At 37.6% G+C, this 20,499-nt stretch overlaps 1 protein-coding gene across 18 annotated transcripts in view; it reads right to left on the bottom strand.

The window, feature by feature from the left end:
* Positions 1–20,499, bottom strand: part of CYRIB (CYFIP related Rac1 interactor B) — a 142,822-nt gene that overhangs the window by 44,439 nt on the left and 77,884 nt on the right. For 13 of the 18 annotated variants that reach the window (XM_040261759.1, XM_040261777.1, XM_040261762.1 and 10 more), the window contains one exon: positions 2,714–2,753. In XM_040261759.1, coding sequence (XP_040117693.1) covers positions 2,714–2,753 — 40 coding nt within the window. Of the gene's footprint in view, positions 1–2,483; positions 2,503–2,713; positions 2,754–20,499 lie in introns of all 18 variants that reach the window. The other 5 variants (XM_040261771.1, XM_040261769.1, XM_040261775.1 and 2 more) reach the window with 1 other exon arrangement.

The raw sequence follows: 20,499 nt of genomic DNA, 5'->3' as shown, positions 1-20,499 counted from the left end.
CTTCTGTTTTTTGGCTGCACCATGCAGCACATGGGGTCTTAATTCCCCCACCAGGGATCAAATTTTTGCTCCGCTGCACTTGAAGCACTCTTCCTAACCATTGGACCGCCAGGGACATCCCTGTGGTTTCTCCATAATGTTAACAGTCACCATGAGGAGTGAAAGATACCAGACAGAAAGGCTTAATATCCAATCATCAACAAATAAGAAAATCTTAGACCAGGAAGGGACCATCCACACTGGCCTTGGACTGATTTTAAGCTTCCAAAGCAGTGAAAAATAAATTTCTGTTGTTTATGAACCTAGTTGGTGGCCCTTTGTTAAAGCAGCCTAAACTAAGACATGCACTAAAATGGAAGACTCAAGGTTGACCATCTAACCTTAGTAAGAATGTATTCTACAACATCTATTTACGCCAAGTTGTAATTGAGTCTCTGCTTAAATACTTTACTCTGCATGAGTACATCCAAAGAGGAAGTCATTCTGTTTTCAAATGACACCTTTCTAGACTTGAGTCAATTTTTAAAAACTTTTTTAGAAACTTCAGACAATAATCAAATGACACACAATCTGACATGAACCCCACTCTCAACTACCACACAAAACTTCCATGAAGCTGAAACTTGTTAACTTCTCCTTGGTCCCAGTTTTCACCCGCCTCCTAGAACCAAACTAACCAAACAATCCCTGTGCTGCTTGACAGTGCAGCTTTTAAGAACATCTTTACAATATGGTATCAGAGTCAGATTACAATGACAGACAGAATCAAAGGACCACAACCAAAAAACAAAAAAAAATACACCCCACAAATGTTCTACTCAAAGCAAGCAACTGGAAGACACTTGGTGACATTTTACAAGTCTTGACCTTTTTTTGTGCTTCCACAACACAAGCATCAGAGCACTTACTATTCACATCCTCCCTATGACAATTATGACATTTCTTGTGTTAAACTTTAAGCATCTCAAACTGATACGTTATTTTTTACGTTTATTTCATATTCCTTGAACTAGAATGTGAGTTCTTTGCAGGCAGGATCTCTCCAAGGTTTAACTCATCTACTCCCTTTTCTACAGACTATGTTGCTATTTCTGTGATTACTGATTAGCAAACATAAGTTTTTTCAAAGCTATTTCTGTTAGGATATTGCTTAAGGAATGGATGTGTAACTCTACTTCTTTAAGATTAGTTATACAGACATAAAAAACAACACTTACTCAAACGTGATGGACAAAGAAAGGTCTAATGGATTTTTCAGTAATAGGAGTTCTTTATCTGAGGTTCAGAGAGAGAATTCAGTGATCTGTGAACCTGGATGTGAAACTTCTGACTAACCTTTATGTGAAATTTAGCAATTCCTTATAGGATTACAGGTAACAGCCACAGTAGGATTAGAAATATCTATTGAATATGTCATTGATAAAAATCACAAGTATTTTCATATTACAATTACTGCAAATTCATCATTATTTAAAATTACAGTACTTAACACAATTGTCACTAAAGCTTATTCTCTAATGTGAGAAACACATATAATGATCAAAAATCTGTATTTTTAATATTTGTTAACTGTATTTCAATAGTAACTGGTTTCTTTTTTAATTCTATGCATTTTACTTCATAAAATCATGGATCATTATTAGAATTCATGAAGCAACAACAAAATAAAAGAGGGGTAACTCCTGCCCTATAACAGAGAGTGTAGGTGATGTGATTACAATTCCAAAGAATGACCATAACTGTCGTGCTGCTGCTGCTGCTAAGTTACTTCAGTCATGTCCGACGCTGTGCAACCCCATAAATGGCAGCCCACCAGGCTCCCTGGGATTCTCCAAGCAAGAACACTGGAGTGGGTTGCCATTTCCTTCTCCAATGCATGAAAGTGAAAAGTGAAAGTGAAGTCGCTCAGTCGTTTCCGACTCTTAGTGACCCCATGGACTGCAGCCTACCAGGCTCCTCCATCCATGGAATTTTCCAGGCAAGAGTACTGGAGTGGGGTGCCATTGCCTTCTCCAATAACTGTCATAATCATATCCATTTTAATAAAATGACAGGCAAGTTTTGAAATATAAATACCTGCTTACAATTAGAAAAAACACAGAAAGGGACTTTAAGCTGATCATTTTAACTTAGACAACACAAAGTTTACCTATAGAAAAATTAATTTTCAAATACCTATTAACTTGTTATAATTAAAACAATCAAGGACTGTAAATAGTAAGATACTAAGGGCCCTTTAACAGTGACTATTTACTGTTGCTGTTACATTCTCTACATTTAGTTTTATAGAAGGACCAAAATCCATTACAGGTAGAATTCTTATTTAAGAAAATATGTAAAAATGTCTTTCCTTCTAGCTAGCTTCAAAATATACACATACATCTTATTTCTAACTACTAGAACTATGGCTTAGAGTTTTCCTACTCAACTATACTGGTGATAGCTAAAATGACTTAGAAAGGAATTCAAGGAAAAACACATACCTCTCCTATTGAAAGGAAGCTGTAAAAAAAGAGTTCCAATTAATCTACATTACTTCCCATTCTAAGCCAGAAACTAAACAATATAGGGTATTTCCTACAGACATTTTTAGCAGTTCAATAATATGCACAGAACCTTTTCCTTAAATTATGTTTAGCAGATATCATTTTTCATTTAAACCATAACTTTTCACATGTATTTGAATAATCATTTCCCCCAAAAACATATTTACCTTCAGCCAGTGCTGGTGATTCTGTTCGTGTCCCTCTTATCTGTTTAAAGAAAGGAAAAAGGAAGACAGTCTAAAACATTATTATAATTTAAAACAAAGTTTAATTTTATTAAAACTAACTTTAACCACAAAGTTCATCAATGCTATCATATATCACAGGCATAAGCCATATTTTTCCCCTCTTGGGTTAACTCAACAACTATTTATGGAGGACTTACTAAGGCGTTATCTTAAACCCTGAGAAATATTAGTAAGTGATATACCCTAGTTGTCACCATCAAGATATTCAAAGACAAACAGGTGTACCAAGTACTCAGTTCTCATCATAGCTTATGAAGCAAGAGGTAACAAGAGAAAAAAAATAAATTCTTTATTCAGATGACAAGAGAAAAAACTAGCAATTCCTCTTTATTCTTGTAAAATTATCAAAAGAGGCATGTTTTTATATTCTTATCACAGTTTCAGTTCAGTTTCAATGTATTAGAAAATCAGTTTTACTACAAATACTAAGATCCTTATATTCCATGACAATAATGCCAGAAGCACATCTGACAAAACTCACTGAACCACAAAGTCCTCTCGAGTACTGGTTTTACTATTTCAAAGCCTTATTAAATAATTTTAGGTGAAATAAAGTTTGCAGAATGAGTTTAACTTTGTAACTAAGAACAACTACACAGAATGAGGGGAAACATTTGACTAATGTAACTAATAACTTTTATGAGAAGATTCCTTTCCCTATTTATCTAGTATAACCCAAGAGTCTGAGATTAACCAATATAACAAAACTTTCTATGTATAAAAGACCGGTAACATGTTGAGGGAATCGCACACAGTTTTCCAAGTGGTATGTGATCTGACACACTCTTCCCAAGGTGGAAATGTGGTGCTATCTCTGATAGAGTAAAAAAAAAAAAAAAAAACATCTATAGGAACCAAAAGATGAACAGTAGATTGGCAACCTTAGGGTCCACTGAATTAAAAGTTCTGATTCTAGGGGAAAAGGGAAGGCACTTCTGTCAGGAGATGCAGGAAGAATTCTGAAGCAATACCCAACAGGAGAATAATGGGGGAGGGTCCTGTAAACTGACCCCTAACCATGAGGAGTTATGGCAGCTTCTACACAAGGGGCACCAGACAGAGACCCCATGGGATGGGACTAAGGCGGCCCTGCCCCCTGACAACTGCAAATGGACAGCTATAGCAACCACAGCCCAGAAAGGATAAAGTAACCACAGACACTGATCCCTGGGGGAAGAAAGTCTGGGTCACTCTACCAGGAAAATGCCTCAGACTGTTGAAGGGTGCTGGCTGAAGGTGAGGACAATCTAAAATTGGTAGTTGCTGAACTAATGAACATTATTCAATTAACCCTTCTGTTGTAAGTCTAATGTAAAAACTGTGGTCAGCCACCATCTTGAAAGCTTCATAACAGGTGGAACTAAATTGCAAGCACTTAATGGTGGTTTGTACAGGACACCCTCATGCCCCGCCTCTCGCTTTCACTCCAGCTGAGGCGCCTCCCCTTAGCTGCTTCCTGCACTGGTGGGGCTCACTTCCTACTCAGAGGCTTTGCAAGAAGAGACGCCTACAGGAACTCTTAGACCATCCTGAGTCATAATGAACCTGGAAGTATGAAGGTGTTAATACCAAGAGCCTGGGCAATCACTGGCCATTGGGGAGATGAAGTCTGGTAGACAAACACCCTCTTCCTCCCACCAACAGGCGTACTATTCATATCTTCTCAGGGGACTTCTTCAAGATAAAGCCCAAATGCTCACGGAAGTGACCAGGTCAATAACACTCCCTTAGATTGACTTTCCTTTTCTGTTTCACTTGCCCCAGTTCTCCAACTTCTGTTTCTTGTTAACACTTCCCCAAGAAATCACTTGTCTGAAGAGGCCATGTCTCGTGCTCCGCTTTAGGAGGTGAAAACAGGTCTAGACACTTGTCCTTCAGGACACCACACCTCCTTTCCTTTCTGTCCCACCTCACTGGATGCTCCCTCTTCATCTCCTATGCTGAACTCCTCTGAAATCCCTGAAATGTCCCAGGACCCAGATGCAATTCCTCCACTCTCCTTTTGACCTCATCCTATCTCATAACTTTCTGAATATAAATTTAGCAAAATCTAAAACTTGCTCAAATTTATTTATCCAGTCCAGACACTTTTCTCCATCTCTGCACTTTCATAGCATTGCCCACCCAGCATTTCCACTAGGATGTTTTAACAGATAGCTCAAACTTAACATGTTCAAACCTGAACTTCTCATCTCACTCCCCATGCCTGACCTAGCCGTAGTCTCTCCAATGATTTAATGACACTTCTATCCTTACAGTTGCTCAGTTAAAAACCTTGGATTTCTCTGCAATTCTTTCTCATATATCCCTTTTCAACTAAAACTCTTACTACCTAAAATCTTCATGCTTTCTATTCTACCTCCTATTTACTCACTGTTGAAGGCTGAGCTGCATTAACAGCATCAGACCTACTATTACTTCTGTATTCAAGAGCCTCCAGAACAGGTGGTGCAAAGTGAGATGCTGAGATCATGTTGGAAGTGCTGGCTGGGGCTTCCTCTATATAGTGCCACAGTTACTAACAGGTCAGGCTAAAACAGGTCAGGTGATCCACTACTAGGTACTCATATAAAACCATTTTGAGATGTTATGAAGTAATTGAGTAAGTTTGGAAACATTCAGTAGGCCAAAATAAAGAGTCTGAGGGCTGTATTTGGTTGATGAACCATCAGTTTGCAACTTCTGCTTCAGAACTTTGTACTTTCTAATTGCTGCTATACTACTAATCCTTAATCTGTTGTTATATTTTCCTCGATCAGATAGGAGATGAATGGGAGCTACTTATGTTCAAAGCCTAACCACTCTGGTTTTCCTCACAAGCTCCTTGTGGATCAATGCTACTACAAATGGAATGAATAAACAATTTTTGCTTTTCCTGCCAAAGGAAAACTCCTTCCTTAAGACCCATTGCAGCCACCCAGAAATAAAACAAGCGGCTTGGCTGGCCACTTGCATAAACCACAGAAGGAAGACCAGTGGCACTTACATAACATCATGGAGGAAAAGCGCTATTGATTCTGTTTAATTCTTAATAAATCAAGAAATAACAAAACATCTGTAATTGTTTTCACCCTTTGAAATCAAACATCAAGTCATAAGTAGTGAATATTAGATAATATGTAAATTAGACAATCCAGCATCTTATATCTATAAACCTAGAGGTTCTTCAAATAAGTGTTAAAATTTCTTGGCCTCCAACAAAACATAAAATAGAAGAGTTATGACTTCAGAGCATTGTCAGCCACATTTACAGCTTTGCAGTATTTCAAATGATGGTACATATATCTAACTGCATTAATAAATGGTGTTAAAATAATCCCATGGAAAAGTCCAACCTTTTCCACTTAGGTTGCAGTTCTCCTCCACTTGGGTATATGATAAAACCTAACTGAATTTGATTTTTTTTAAGTTCCCCTGAACATACACAGAGCAATTTAAAAAGCTCCCTTAGAAAAGACCACTTGAAATAAAGGGCCTACTGATTATACTCACAGATCAGACAATATTACAAAAGTACATTATTACATAATTCCAACAAATATCTGATATGTTTTAAATCTGAGAACTAGACAAGGTATTCTGTGTCTATTTGAGAAAAAGGAAACCTGCAAGTCTATAAAAATTTTTTGAGAGACAGAAGAACAGATGAAATGGATCCATCCTACTCATCAGTAATTAAAATGTTCTGGCCCTGGGATAGATATACAGTGAGGGGAAGAGATCAGAAATTAGAATAGGTCCAACTGTATATACATGTTGAAAAAAGAAAAAACCCAACACCAAATATTTATCACAAAGTCTGTTTATGTATATACCACTAAAAGAGATACCCTAGGAGATAATATCGGAGAAGGCAATGGCACCCCACTCCAGTACCCTTGCTGGGAAAATCCCATGGATGGAGGAGCTTGGTAGGCTGCAGTCCATGGGGTCGCACAGAGTCGGCCATGACTGAAGCGACTTAGCAGCAGTAGCAGCAGGAGATACTATGATGAAAAAGACTGTGCACTCTAAAAATGTCTAGTCTTAGCATAGCAATTAAAACATTTAAGGTGAAAACGAGTACCATGAGAAATAGCTACACAGAGTGCTGCGGCAATCACGGAATTCCAGCTCAGAGTAGAGCCTGGAAATCAGGTATTAGGAAAGATTTTATGAAGCTATAGAGCTCTGGTAGCTGAAGCAGATTGTGGAAAATGAATACAATCTGGACAAGAAGGAAAAGGTAGAAGGTACAAAGAGAACATTCCATGTGAGGAATGTATAATCATCACAGGGCAATGAAAAAAGAAAACTTTAATAAATCGTGATGAAGTCGTTCCACACTAAACTAAGATACAACCTTTTCAGCCCACATAGACTAGACAGAGAAGAGTTTAACCTCTTAAAGAAAAAGGCACTGCTGCATACACTAGTGTGGCTGTGGAGCCTGAGCACTTGGGTCCAGATGTGCCACCGGGGCTGCTGTGTGTTTATACACCAGGCTGCCGCTGCTCCACTGTGGCGAGAAGACCCTGATCCCTAAACCCACCCGTGATCCCAAGAGTGACGTTTCTGTGCTGTGCCTGACATACCAGATGTGGCCGCTCTCTGCAGAGGACAATCTGAAGAATTATCCTGGCTATACCCCACACAAATCTTTGTTGATGTAAGTTAAAATTTTTTTATGATATGTAGAGGTCTTGATACCTAACGCCAAATTGCTTTACGAAGATACGACTCAATCTATAATGCCATCAGAACCATGCATCCTGGACAGGAACCTCATTGTTTAAAAAGTAGAAGGTGTGCACTATGGTGTTTCTGCACATACACATGCAATACGGTGCCTTCTTTCAGTGTTTTTATTGAACTACTAAATAATGCTGACTCTTTTTACTCTGTATTTGTAAAACTAGTCCTTTCTCATTTTTCTATCAAGGTCTTACTTATTTTTAAGAGGATCACTGTCACTTTTGAACTCCTAGATCAGACACTGTAAAAATGCATACGATAAAGTTAGACACTGTCTTCAAAAATGATCTACTCGGCTGCCATTTCATAAGCACTTAATGTGTCTGAGACACACTGTCCATGATTTATTTCACTGAAGACTAACAATCTAATCAGATTAAAATTATTAGCCTCTTTTCCTTGTTGAAGCTTTAAAGGGTGAAGTAGCTTGCCCAGAGTCACATGAGAGGGAGAGGGGAAGGGAGGCAGGGAATGAGTGGGAAAATTATTTTTCAGGAAACTATACAAGTAGTAACAGTTATAATATTCCTCTGTGTAACTGTAACTTTCTATAAAGTAAACATTGGGTTGGCCAAAAAGTTCATTCAAGTTTTCCTGTAACATCGTATGGAAAAACTTGAACAAACTTTTTGGGCAACCCAATGTTACTTTCCCATTAACATCCTCTGTAAAATTACAACGATTCCTTAAAGAATAAACCACAGCAGCATAACTGGAAAGCCTGAGGCAGTAGCTTCATAAAGATGATCACTAGGCTTTGGGAATGTTGTCCAGAACCTTCTTACTGATCTCCTGGCTGCTGTCATCACCAAGTCCTGATGACTGGACTTCCTACAACGGGATTTCTCTAAGACCTAAACACACAGCAATAAACATACCGTAAAATGCATTTGTGGGCAACAGGCACTGTGATCATGCCAACCTAAAGATTCTACAGGCTTAAGTACATTCTGCAAAACAAATACATAACCTATTTTGTAGTTGCAAAAACTCAAATTCTTTAAAAATAAATGTTTGTTTTAAAGAAAAGATATGAATTTTTAGTGTAGTTTATTTAATCTACTTCATATATCCAAAATCCATTATAAAATTTACACTTATGATTAAATTTTAAAGGAATTATAAATAAGAGTGATAATACAGGCAAAATAAAAAATTACAACTCTATATATAAAGAAAATACCATTTTCCCCATGGCCAATTTTGGAAAAGATCAAATCAAGATCTACTCATTTAAGTACACATCCTCCTAAGAATATACAGGCTCCAAAATAATCAGTCACTGTATTAGTACTGAAATGACCATCCTTTCCAGCTTCTTCCTTGCTTCATCACTTCCACTCCTCTCACTACCACCCCTCTTTCCACTCCTAGGCCTACTCTGAACTAAAATGTTAAAAAAAAAAAAATTGGCTCATCTCAGAAAAGCAAAGTTGGGTCAGAAAACCTAGAACGGCTTTTCACCACATTAACAGATGTAAGCAAAAAGGACTGACGTATGATCAGGTCAAAGATGCAGAAAGAGCTTTTCATGAAGCAATATTTGTGATTAAAAAAAAAAAAACCCTTAGCAAAATAAGAATAGAAAGAATAAAAGATATCTACCCTTACCAAAGCCTATAATAAACAGTCCTTAATGAAGAACTGTTAAAATATTCCCTTTAGAATCAAAATGAGACAAACATGTCACGATCAATACTTCTACTCAACACTGTATGCAGGTCCTAGCCAACTTTATAAGTTAAGAGAAAGAGATTAAAGGTTAAAAAAATTTTAAGGAAAAAACAATTCATGAGTTTGGCAAGGTAACAATATTTTTATCAACATGAAAATCGCAACTGCATTTCTATTTTCCAGTAAAAAGGACAAAAGAGAATTTTCCCCACAGACACAATTCATAATAGCAAAAAGCAATCAGTAACTAGGAATAAACCTAACAAAAGCTTTGTAATTTCTGCATGGAAAACAATCACAAAACTTTAAGAAAGCCATAAACAAACGTAAAGACATCATGTTCATAAATAAGAAGACAATACTATAAGAAATGTCAATCCTCTCTAAAATCCACATTAATAGTCAATGCATTTCCAACCCAAATCCCCAAAGTATTCTTTTATAACACTTAATACGTTCATGCTAAACTTTACATAGAAAAGCAAAAATCAAAACAGTTAAAATGCTCAAGGACTCAAAACAAGACAACCTGCTCAGACATCAAGATATAAAATGAAACAACAGTAATTAAGACAGAATGAAATTAAACAAAGACAAACTGGCAAATGACAGTACAGTTGAAAAGCAGAATGCATAGTCCAGGAATACATACAGACCCTTATGAAGAGGAAGCAAATCCTGAGGGACTGTACTGCAGATCACTGGGGAGAGACTGCTGCATAAATGGAGCTAGGGTAATTGACTGCTCATGAAGAAAGTAAAATCTCGATCCTATACCACACATAAATCAACTCTCATGGAATTAAAGACTTTAATTTGAAAGGCAAAAATTCAAACTTTAGAAGAAAACACAAAAGTGGTTCTTTATAATCCCAAGGTAGGGAAGGAGAGCTCAATTTAGATAAAATATTGAAAGTATTAACCACAAATGAAAAGACTGATAAATTTTATTATATTAGCATCAAAAATTTCTGCTTATTGACCCTTTAAAGAAATTGAATATACAAACCACTAAGCTACAGAAAGCTATTGATGATATATATAACAGAGAAAGGATCAGTATCTAATACATAAAGAACTGTTAAACTCGTAAGAGCAAGACAAAGAAATCAATGAAACAATGGACCACAGTCATAAAGAGGCATTTCAATAAAAAGAAAAACGAAAGTTGAATCCTCAGTCTTGACATTTATAAGCTAAAACCACATAAAATACCATTTTACACCCATTTGATTAGTAAAAATTAAGAGCTTTAATAAGAATGTTGACAAAAACGTTTATCAACAGGTACTCTCAGATACCCAGAATGTGAGATTCTCAATTGATAATCACTTTAGGTGATAATTAAGTGACTGTCAATTACTTTAGGAAACATTTGGCATTATCTTGTTAAAGTGAACAATCCTACTCTCAGGTATATACCTAAAGAAACTCTTGTATATGGATGCCAGGAGAAATGTATAAGCATGCTCAGAGAAGCACTATTTGTTGCAAAGGAAAAAAAATAACAAAACATTGGAAACAACCTACATGTTCAATGATAGGAAAATGAATATACTGTAGCTTTTTCACACAATGAAAATTGACAGAGCAGTACAAAGGAGCCACAGTCACCCAGAAGGATATGAATGGATTTCAGAACGATGAACTCATCATAAGTCTTAAGACTACATAATGATTTTTACACAGCTCAAAAACGGCACAATTAAAATACATATGTATTTAGAGACACCGACAATTGATTTTTTTTTTTAAGCTATAAAAGTGATAAACACATAATTCAGGAAAAGTATTTTCCTTTAGGGGGCAGCAGGGAGACTGTATAGGGAAGCAACAAAGCTGCTTCCTCTATTTCATCAGTGGTGACTTCATGAACTTTCACTTTATGCTTATTAACAATTTATAACTTATTTATCTTTCACATATGAAGTGTTGAAGCACAATGTAAGACAGTTCGGTAAAATGATCCTGTGAATTCTTAATCTGCATGTCACGCTTATGGTGACAGGAAACAAGCATGTTTTCTCCAATCGGTGTTAAAACACATCTACATGCAAAGCCAAAGGTGAATGGTACAATTTACTATTCTCTCAGGAACCTGCTCCACTTTCAAAATAGCAGAAGTTTTTGAGGTAAGTCTTGCCTCCTTCTAAGGTGTTTACAGTAAAAATCCCTCTTTTCTCCATCAAGAATAATCAGAATCAGAAGTTGTTAAATTCAGAAAAACTCTTCAGATAGATATAATATATATGCACATTCATCAGCTAATCCTGTTATGAAGACCAAGACACGTTCTTTGAATACAGGTCATCTCTAGAGTACTGAACAAGACTGCCAGCATAGCCTACTGAGATTTTTCAAGCTCTCTGTGGTGAAGGACAGCTGTTTCATTTTTAAATTTTCCACCCATCATGGTCAAAAGGGAAAAAACCCAGAATACTAACATGCTAGAGGTAAAAAAAAAAAAAAAAAAAAAAAACCACAGAATACTAAAAAAATTAAAAAAATAAAGTTTTTACAAGATTTACAAAATACAAATCCCAATTTTCTGCAGATTGGCAACAGTTTATGAACTAGTGTTGATTTACAAAGTATAACATATAAAGCATGAACTTTGGAGCCAGACTGTCAGCCTGAGGTCCAGACAAGTTAATCTCTCTCTGACTTTGTTCATCTGTAGAGGGGATAACAAACAGTAATACCTACTTCAATGGGTTATTGTGAGTAGTAAATGAATATATGCTTAGCACTTAAGACAGTCCCTGACATATAAGTAACCTATAAGTGTAAGCTGATGCTGTTATTGTATAAACCATACCCACAAATAGATGTTTTCTAAAACATCTGGTTGCCTCTTTAAAATGTAATGAGAAATGAAGACAATGGAAACAGAACGCTTTATATTTTTAGTTTCATGACTTTGTACTCATCTTTCACATCATTATCAGTGCCCGATCACAACACTTCTCTCACAGCCCATCAGTGGTTGGTCACTGTGACCGTCTGCCATCCAGGTCACACAAAGACTGCAAAGCACAGAGCTGTGTTTCCTCCTTGTCTCCCAGGGACAAACTCATGGGACATTTTACAAAAATGGACACCCAAACAAGAGAACTTGCCAACAAAGATAAAATTACAGTGAAGAAACAGGAGTGATAATGTCGGAAGTCAAATTCTAATAGAACATAAGTGAGGTTATAGAAAAAAAATAGCTGACTGCAAGAATGCTGACACTTGTCGCCTTTAAGGAGACTAAATATGTAGTCAGAGGAACTCTGTGGAGATAAATTTATCAACGAGAGTGAGGAAAGTGGTTGTGAAGAAAACAGTGAAGATGTCCCACAGGAAGTGATGCCAGCAAAAAAATTCTCATTGAAAGAACTCACGGGTGTGTCTTATGACACCAAGAAGGCAACAGATGAAATGCTGGAAGCTGACCCAGACCTACAAGAATGACAATTTTGCCAAGGCATAAAAACGATACTCCATATTGCAAGCTATACCACAAGGGGGAGGGAAGGCATGTGATTCCACACTTTCAGTTACAGCACATATTATAGATCTAACCCATGTAAAAAGACATAAATATCAAAAGGGCTAACCCACATTAGCCCTGGGATTTCTTTGGAAGGAATGATGCTAAAGCTGAAACTCCAGTACTTTGGCCACCTCATGCGAAGAGCTGACTCATTGGAAAAGACTTTGATGCTGGGAGGGATTGGGGGCAGGAGAAGGGGATGACAGAGGATGAGATGGCTGGATGGCATCACTGACTCGATGGACGTGAATCTGAGTGAACTCCGGGAGTTGGTGATGGACAGGGAGGCCTGGCGTGCTGCAATTCATGGGGTCGGAAAGAGTCGGGCACGACTGAGCGACTGAACCGACAACCTACATTAGCAAAAAAAAATGGTCTTTCAGAAGCAAAGAACACAACGTCCATCCACTCATGTCCCTTTCTACAACTGGCTGTTCACCGAGTACCTGTGAAAACCACACTTCACAGTAACAGAATCAGAGACAAGTCCACCACTGGAAAATCCAAAGTCCCAAGGCTAAGTCCACTTCTTAATTTTCTCTAGCCATTTTTCCTACTGCTGGAAATATACAACATAAGCAAGTGTTTAGCAGCAATATCCCCAAAGTGCCAAATATTGAGATAATGCTCTACAAAAGTATGTACTTAAGTGCAGTGTGTTCTCAAACTTCTGGGTCTGAACTGCAATACCATAAATTCAAAATACCTATGGTTATACTGAGTCGTCTATGCAATTTTTAAAAAAACCTTTATTCCATACACTAGAATTAAAAAAAAATCTATGCAAAATAAAACTAGGAACCACTAATAAAATCAAAAGTACACAACTCACTCTTAAAATTGCTTAATCCTTACATAACATTAAAAATTAAGTGAAGTAACTGGCAAATTCTGGCTGTTGTAAAAGGTAATTTGTGTTGCTTACTAACAACATAAGCCAGTGCGCCATTCAGTGTGGGCTGTGGCAGCACACTAAAGACCTGCTCATGCTGGGCCTGTGAGCTTCAGAGAGGTCTGTGCCTGGGATGCCACACCGTGCTCTCCTAATTCCAGAGAGGTCTATGACCAAAACAAACATTTAATCATCTTCCCAACAAAAATACAGATCCACATGTAAGGTAATTTGACAGAAAGAAAACCTCAGCTTTTAAACTTGAAGCAAGAATCTTAAATCCCTCAGTTTCCATTTCTTCATCTATAGAAAGGACTGTAATATGTATTCATAAAATTGAGCGACCTAGAAATAAAGTTCGAGGGGCACTTATTCCACTGTCTGGCTCTTTTCCCAGGGCTTAACCTGTCACATTAGGCCAAGAGCACTCCCTCTGCAGAGATGCTGTCACTGCTGTTCTTGTAGTTTTCAAGGCCCAAAGAGTTTAAGCAGCACCACAGGTTAGAGAGTTTCTGTTTGTCAGTTCAACATCTGTCCCCAGCCATGCTGGGGATACAAAGAAATAAGGCAATTTTTACCCTGAAAGAGGCTAATGACTTCCTGTGGAAATGATACTCGCATATGTAAAAAGTAACAAGTCCTTAACAATTCTGTCCATACTAGATCACTGTAACGGATCACAATTATGATAGAAATTTGGAGAAAATTCCGCAATACTCTTTTGTTCATGGGCCCCATGACACATCATGTCACTAGTCATAATGTCTGGCTCTTTTCCAGAACTGCAAGCCTGTTTACTGTTATCCTATCTCCTGCACTAAGCGTAATGCCTGATACATTGTAGTTTCCAATGTGTATATGCTGGCTGAGTGTGTGAATTAAGCAAACAACATGATAAATGATTTAAGGGTACCAGAGTAAGTGTGGCTTATTTAGAGTTATGGCCTCAGAAGATTGGCCGTTCTGCCAAAAAGATTTCTTTAGAAAAATGAGAGATAAAGAGAGGTCATTTAAAAAAAAGTAATGGGCTAACTAGTAAAATTTAGAAAAACGTGTTATTTCCCCTATTTAAATTAATAAAAAAGACTTAAAATACTCTCAAGTGGGCACCATGGTTTTATAGATAACGGTTCTTCCAAGCTAACAAAATAATTCAATTGCAGCAAGCAAATAACCACTTAGAAGATATACTGTATGCCTGATATGTAATATTACTTCACAACTGTTTAAGCAATCATCAAACAGTAGATTTTTTCAAAATCATTAAAAAATGCTTTGTCACACAATCTTCTTTAAAAAATAATGCTAACCTGTTTAGTAATGGCAATTTGACAGAGATTAGAAAAGGACTTCCAACACCAGATGTCACATGCAAAGGCAGAGTATAAAACACTGAGTAATATAAGACCTGTCCTCAAGCAGCTCACAATCTGAGAAGACAGGTAAATAAATTACGACCATACAGTGTAATTAAGTACAATGCTAGAGTTCTGTGGATAAAATCCTTTAGGAAAACAGATGAAGAAGTAATTGAATTATGCCTAGAGGACAGTGTTACAGAAAGCTAGAGAAGTGATGACCTTTGATTTTGCCTTTTATGTTTAAAAACACCACCACCACTAACAACTTCCAAAGATATTTTTTAGATAGTTTAAATTAAAACATTTTTACAGGATTTCTTTGAGCATACCCAGTAACCTAGAAAAGAATAATATTCTTTCCTCCTAAATGAGTCATTTTATTTTTTTAATTAACTTATTTTAATTGGAGGCTAATTACTTTACAATATTGTAGTGGTTTTTGCCACACATTGACATGAATCAGCCATGGGTGTACATGTGTTCCCCATCCTGTACCCCCCTCCCACCTCCCTCCCCATCCCATCCCTCTGGGTCATCCCAGTGTACCAGCCCTGAGCACCCTGTCTCATGCATCGAACCTGGACTGGCAATCTATTTCACATATGGTAACATACATGTTTCAATGCCATTCTCTCAAATCATCCCACCCTCGCCTTCTCCCACAGAGTCCAAAAGACTGTTCTACACATCTGTGTCTAAAAGAGGCATTTTAAATGCTATCCACCTGATTCCTAACAAGGGGCAAAGAAAAGATTGATGCAAAAGTCCTTAAGAAAAAGCTTTGTTAAACTGAGACTGAGGCAACATCAAGAATCCCACAGAACAATAGATAAGATTTTTCAGTCACACTAAATAACAAAAATTACATCAATTTTTTCAACAATTATTATCCCATTTGCTATGCATGTTTAAACTTTGTCTTTTATCTCCACTTATTGGAGAGTTTAGTTAATTTCAGATATTGACTATTCAAGTCTGAATTTACAACAAGGGCGAAACATATCAAAAAAGGACACATACCTTTTATTGTAATTATTTCACAATATATGAAAATCTAATCATCATGGCATATGCTTTAAACTTACACAGTGATGTATGACAATTATACCTCAATAAAACTGGAATAAACAAAGAATAAGGGGGAAAAAAATGTACTATTCTAAAAATTAGTCTTTAATGACCAAAGTGTGTGTGTGTGTGTTAAAGCTTTACATTTAAAACACTGTCCAAACATGCTACACATCCTAAGATAAAATTGATTTTTTTCCCTGTGTCTATCGTCTCTTAAAAAAAAAAAAAAAAAACCTTACATATCTTATAGCTTTTCTCTTAGGAATGAAAGTAGCCATATGATACATAATGGATTTAACAGATACAAAACATCAATACACACAAATACAAAAGCATCACATCATACAGTTTAATTTCTCAAAACAGCTGGTAATTTCTTAATGGAATTCTGTTTTTCCTAACTTCAAGAGGCTTTGCAGAGATATCTAAGTGAAAAATAATCAATATTTCCACATTTGGCATACATAGTATATTACCTCGTGTTGCCTATTATGCAGTAAAGAGGAACTGTCATAGCCTGAAATTCCTGTCAACATATACACATACCATTTTGTGGTACACGCTAACAGCAGTATATCTGAGTGTTGCTCTCAACCATTAGTATAAACACAAGAAGACAAATCAATAAAACTTTTCCAGCCTATGCAGAGAAAAAAAAAAAGCTAGTACTGTTTTATCTTTATTTTCTAGACTTAAACAACTTAGTTTAAATGATTTAACAGGTTAATATCCACAAACCAAATGAATGTATCATTGCAACACATAACTAACTGCCTTAATTAATACTTTCGTATCATCAGTAATTTTTACGTACCTATTTTAGACTGAAAAAACAAACAGAAAAAGCTGGTAGGCACTACTTCAAATGAGGGATCAAACTCAGTTATCATCAAGAAATGTGACAATCATTGTATGCATTCTGATGTGATACATGGGGACATCCTCAATACTACCCTCTGTAAAATACCTTGTCAAATATGCTGTACCTCAATCTATCTATAAGGAGACATAAAACAGAAAATTTCAAATTACAGAACAACTTCTAAGACCACCTGCCTGGGTGGGAAGGAGCAGATGCATGTGTGCATGCCCAGCTACCCAGTCATGCCCGACTCTTTGGGACCCCACGGACTGTAGCCCACCAGGCTCCTCCATCCATGGGATTTCCTAGGCAAGAATACTGGAGTGGGTTGCCATTTCCTCCTCCAGGGGATCTTCCCAAAGCAGGGATCAAACCTGTGTCTCCTGCATTGGCAGGTGGATTCTTTACCACTGAGGTCACCAAAAAAAGCAAGAGTTCCATTCATGTTAAATGTGCCAGGTCAAGGGCCTCCAAAGGAAAACTCAGAAAGTCACGCTAGCACAAGTATGCAGGTCACGGAAGGCCAGCCCACAAACACTGTACCTCCACCCCCGTGGCTCCCGACTGATCCAGAGAGGGACACTTGAGGAGTCACTCGTGCTGGCAGCAGCAAGAGCCCAGTGCCAGTGGCCCAACCAGACGACCACCTGGGCTGGGCTTTCCTGGGGCTCGCCCTCCTTGCACTGCTGCTCAGTTTTTTGAGGCTGCATTCCTAGTCTCTCTGCCAGTTTTGTGAGTTACTTGCCAGCCTCCCAATACATTCCTTTTCCATCCAAACTGCCCTGTCAATTTCTGCAAGCTGCAACCAAAGATGCTTGAATGAATTATAATGAATATTCTGGACTCAAATACAAAGCTAACTATAACTTCCTTCCTAATTTAAAGCCATTCCTATAAATAAACAAATCTTAAGTATGTTACAAATGGAACTCTGAAATGCAGACTAAAAAGATATTATGAAATTAAAAGTGACATAAATCAGCTTTTTGAGACATTTAAGAGGTGCCTGTGTTACTAAAAATAACCCTTTAAGTTTCAAAGTACAAAATTTGAAAACTAAAGTATACGAACATCCAGAAAGAAGAGATGACAAAACACCAGGAACATTTTAAATTGTATCAATCAAATAAAAAACTAAAATAGCTTTCCAGAAAAAGAAAACACTGATGCATGTTTTGTGAAAATAGGAACACTAGAATGATACTGGTTTTTACAAAGTTTTTTCGCTGGGGTAAGAAGTCTTCTTTTTGCTTTATGAAAACCAAACAGTCGGCTTCCCTGGTGGTTCAGGAGTAAAGAATCTGCCTGCCAATACAGGAGACACGGGTTCAACACCTGACCTGGGAAGATCCCACATGCTGAGGAGCAAATAAGTCTGTGCACCACCCCCCCAAAAAAAGCTCCAAGAACAGTAATGAAAACAATTCTCCAGCTAGGTCTACCTTTTCTCTAGATCCCTACTTCATACATATCCTCACTAAAAACTAACACATAAGTAAAACTACTTCTCACTGTTTCTGAAAACCTTTCACAATTCAACTCAAAATTGAATTTTTAGCTATATTAAAAGCTCATACTTCTTACATCCTTGATAGTAGTATCCAGTAGTCATTTAAATCCTCTAATCCATTTGGTATGCTAAAGAAGTACATTTAGAGGAAGTAAAACATATGTGAAGGGGAGTAAGAACATTTAAAGCTATAGGAAACATCTGCTTCAAAGAGGAAAGAGCGCTAGTAATATCTGTGAGTACCTATGTGTACCATGAATTTTGCTATAGATCATCTCTTTGGAAAACACTAGAAAACAGATGATGCTACCCCTTTTATGAAAAGTAAATGACGAAAATTAACCTCAAAAACTGGTTTACTTACCTCATGTCAGTGCTAACAAGGCATTGGTTTGACTCAAGCACAGATCTGCCTGGCCATAAAGGCAGTGTTTTACCCACAACAAATGTCTCATTCTTCCTATAAAAGTTTGTTTTCACTGATATTTTTATTAGAAAAACAACAGTAACCATTACCCCGAACAAGTAGAACCTGTGGGATGTAACCACAAAAGCAACTTTCTGTTCACTATCTTTGGTGATAATGCCCCTGAACTTTTATTATGATTTTGGTCATTTTCAAGTTATAAAAACTGAGCTTAGAAACTGATAGACCCTGTTCAGCACTGTATAATTGTCAACATTTTCATCCAAGGTTAGTTTCTCCCCTATGCCCGGCTCTGCCTAAGGCAGGCTGCTGTTTAGTCGCTAAGTTGTTTCTGACTCTTTGAGACCCCATGGATTTCCCAGGCAAGAACACTGGAGTGGGCTGCCATTTCCTTCTCCAAAAGTAGGCTGCTGCTGCTGCTAAGTCACTTCAGTCGTGTCCGACTCCGTGCGACCCCAGAGACGGCAGCCCAGGCTCCACCATACCCCAAAAGCAGGCTAGCAGGCATTATTAGAGGACTGCGCTTTACTCCTTCCTTCCACCTTAGTAACCCTGGGTGAGGCAATTAAGGGTCCCTGTAGGACACGGGCACTCTCTCAGCTCACAAGTGCAGAGAGCCTACCTGTGAGAAACTGCTTCCAGGGTCCTGGCACGCTCTCAGCCACTCCAGCCCTTTGAGGTCTCTCACTGCGTTCCCTTGATGAAGAACCTGCATCTGCTCTGGGCATCCAGTCGTCTATTCCCTGCTCCACTCCACACCACTTTGCTCCAATGGGCTCTTTCTCACTAGTGGCCCTCATAGGATCCACAGGAATCACGTAACCCTTGCCCCAAAGAACAAGAACCCACACAGGTCCTTTTCATGTGCTGCCAGAGCAAACAGCCTCTCCTTCACCCAGGCATGAGAGAGACAGACATCAACCCACTGTGTCCCCCGAACCGCATCAATCACTTAGTAAGCTCTCCAAGTCACTACCCGTACTTGGGGTGAGGGGAACACTGAGATGGGACAGGGAGTCAGAAGAAACTCACATTAACTACTTGGTTCAAAAACTCTTCCAATTTCTAACTTCCTGAATCTTTATATACCAACAGATGGGATAGGTGTTAGAAGTCACAAGATCCATTTTCTGGCTCTTTCTCTTGCAGCACCTGCATTGTGTTCTTACAACTCATTTCAGAAATGTGCATCTACTGACTTAAGAGATAAACTCAGAACAAAACAGCTTCATTTTAACATCTTATTACATAATATATTTAATATTTTTTTCTAAAATTTCCACCAAAAGCAGGAAGAAAAATCTATAATCCCACCAGTTAGTCACTGCTAACTGATTTTCATTCTGTAGAGTCTATTTGTCATCTGAAAATTTCTTATTTCAAGTTTTAACTTTTAAAAATCATGAAAAAAAGCACTCATTTATATAATTTCATTGAGTTTCCCACATAACCTAAGCATGACATTCTCAGATGAGACTGGGCACATTCAGGGTGATATGGCCATAGACAAAGCACGACATTTTCAAACACCAGTTTCCACTGAACCAACCAACGTGCAGGGTGCTTTTTGAAACTTGTCTATCTATGTCACTCTCCAAAGTCAAAACCTCTTTAATGGCTCCCTATTGCCAAAATT

Source organism: Oryx dammah, unplaced genomic scaffold (assembly GCF_014754425.2).
Source record: "Oryx dammah isolate SB20612 unplaced genomic scaffold, SCBI_Odam_1.1 HiC_scaffold_19, whole genome shotgun sequence".
Classification (NCBI taxonomy): Eukaryota; Metazoa; Chordata; class Mammalia; order Artiodactyla; family Bovidae; genus Oryx; species Oryx dammah.
Note: the sequence above shows the minus strand (reverse complement) of the source record. Positions and strands in the feature narration are given on the sequence as shown.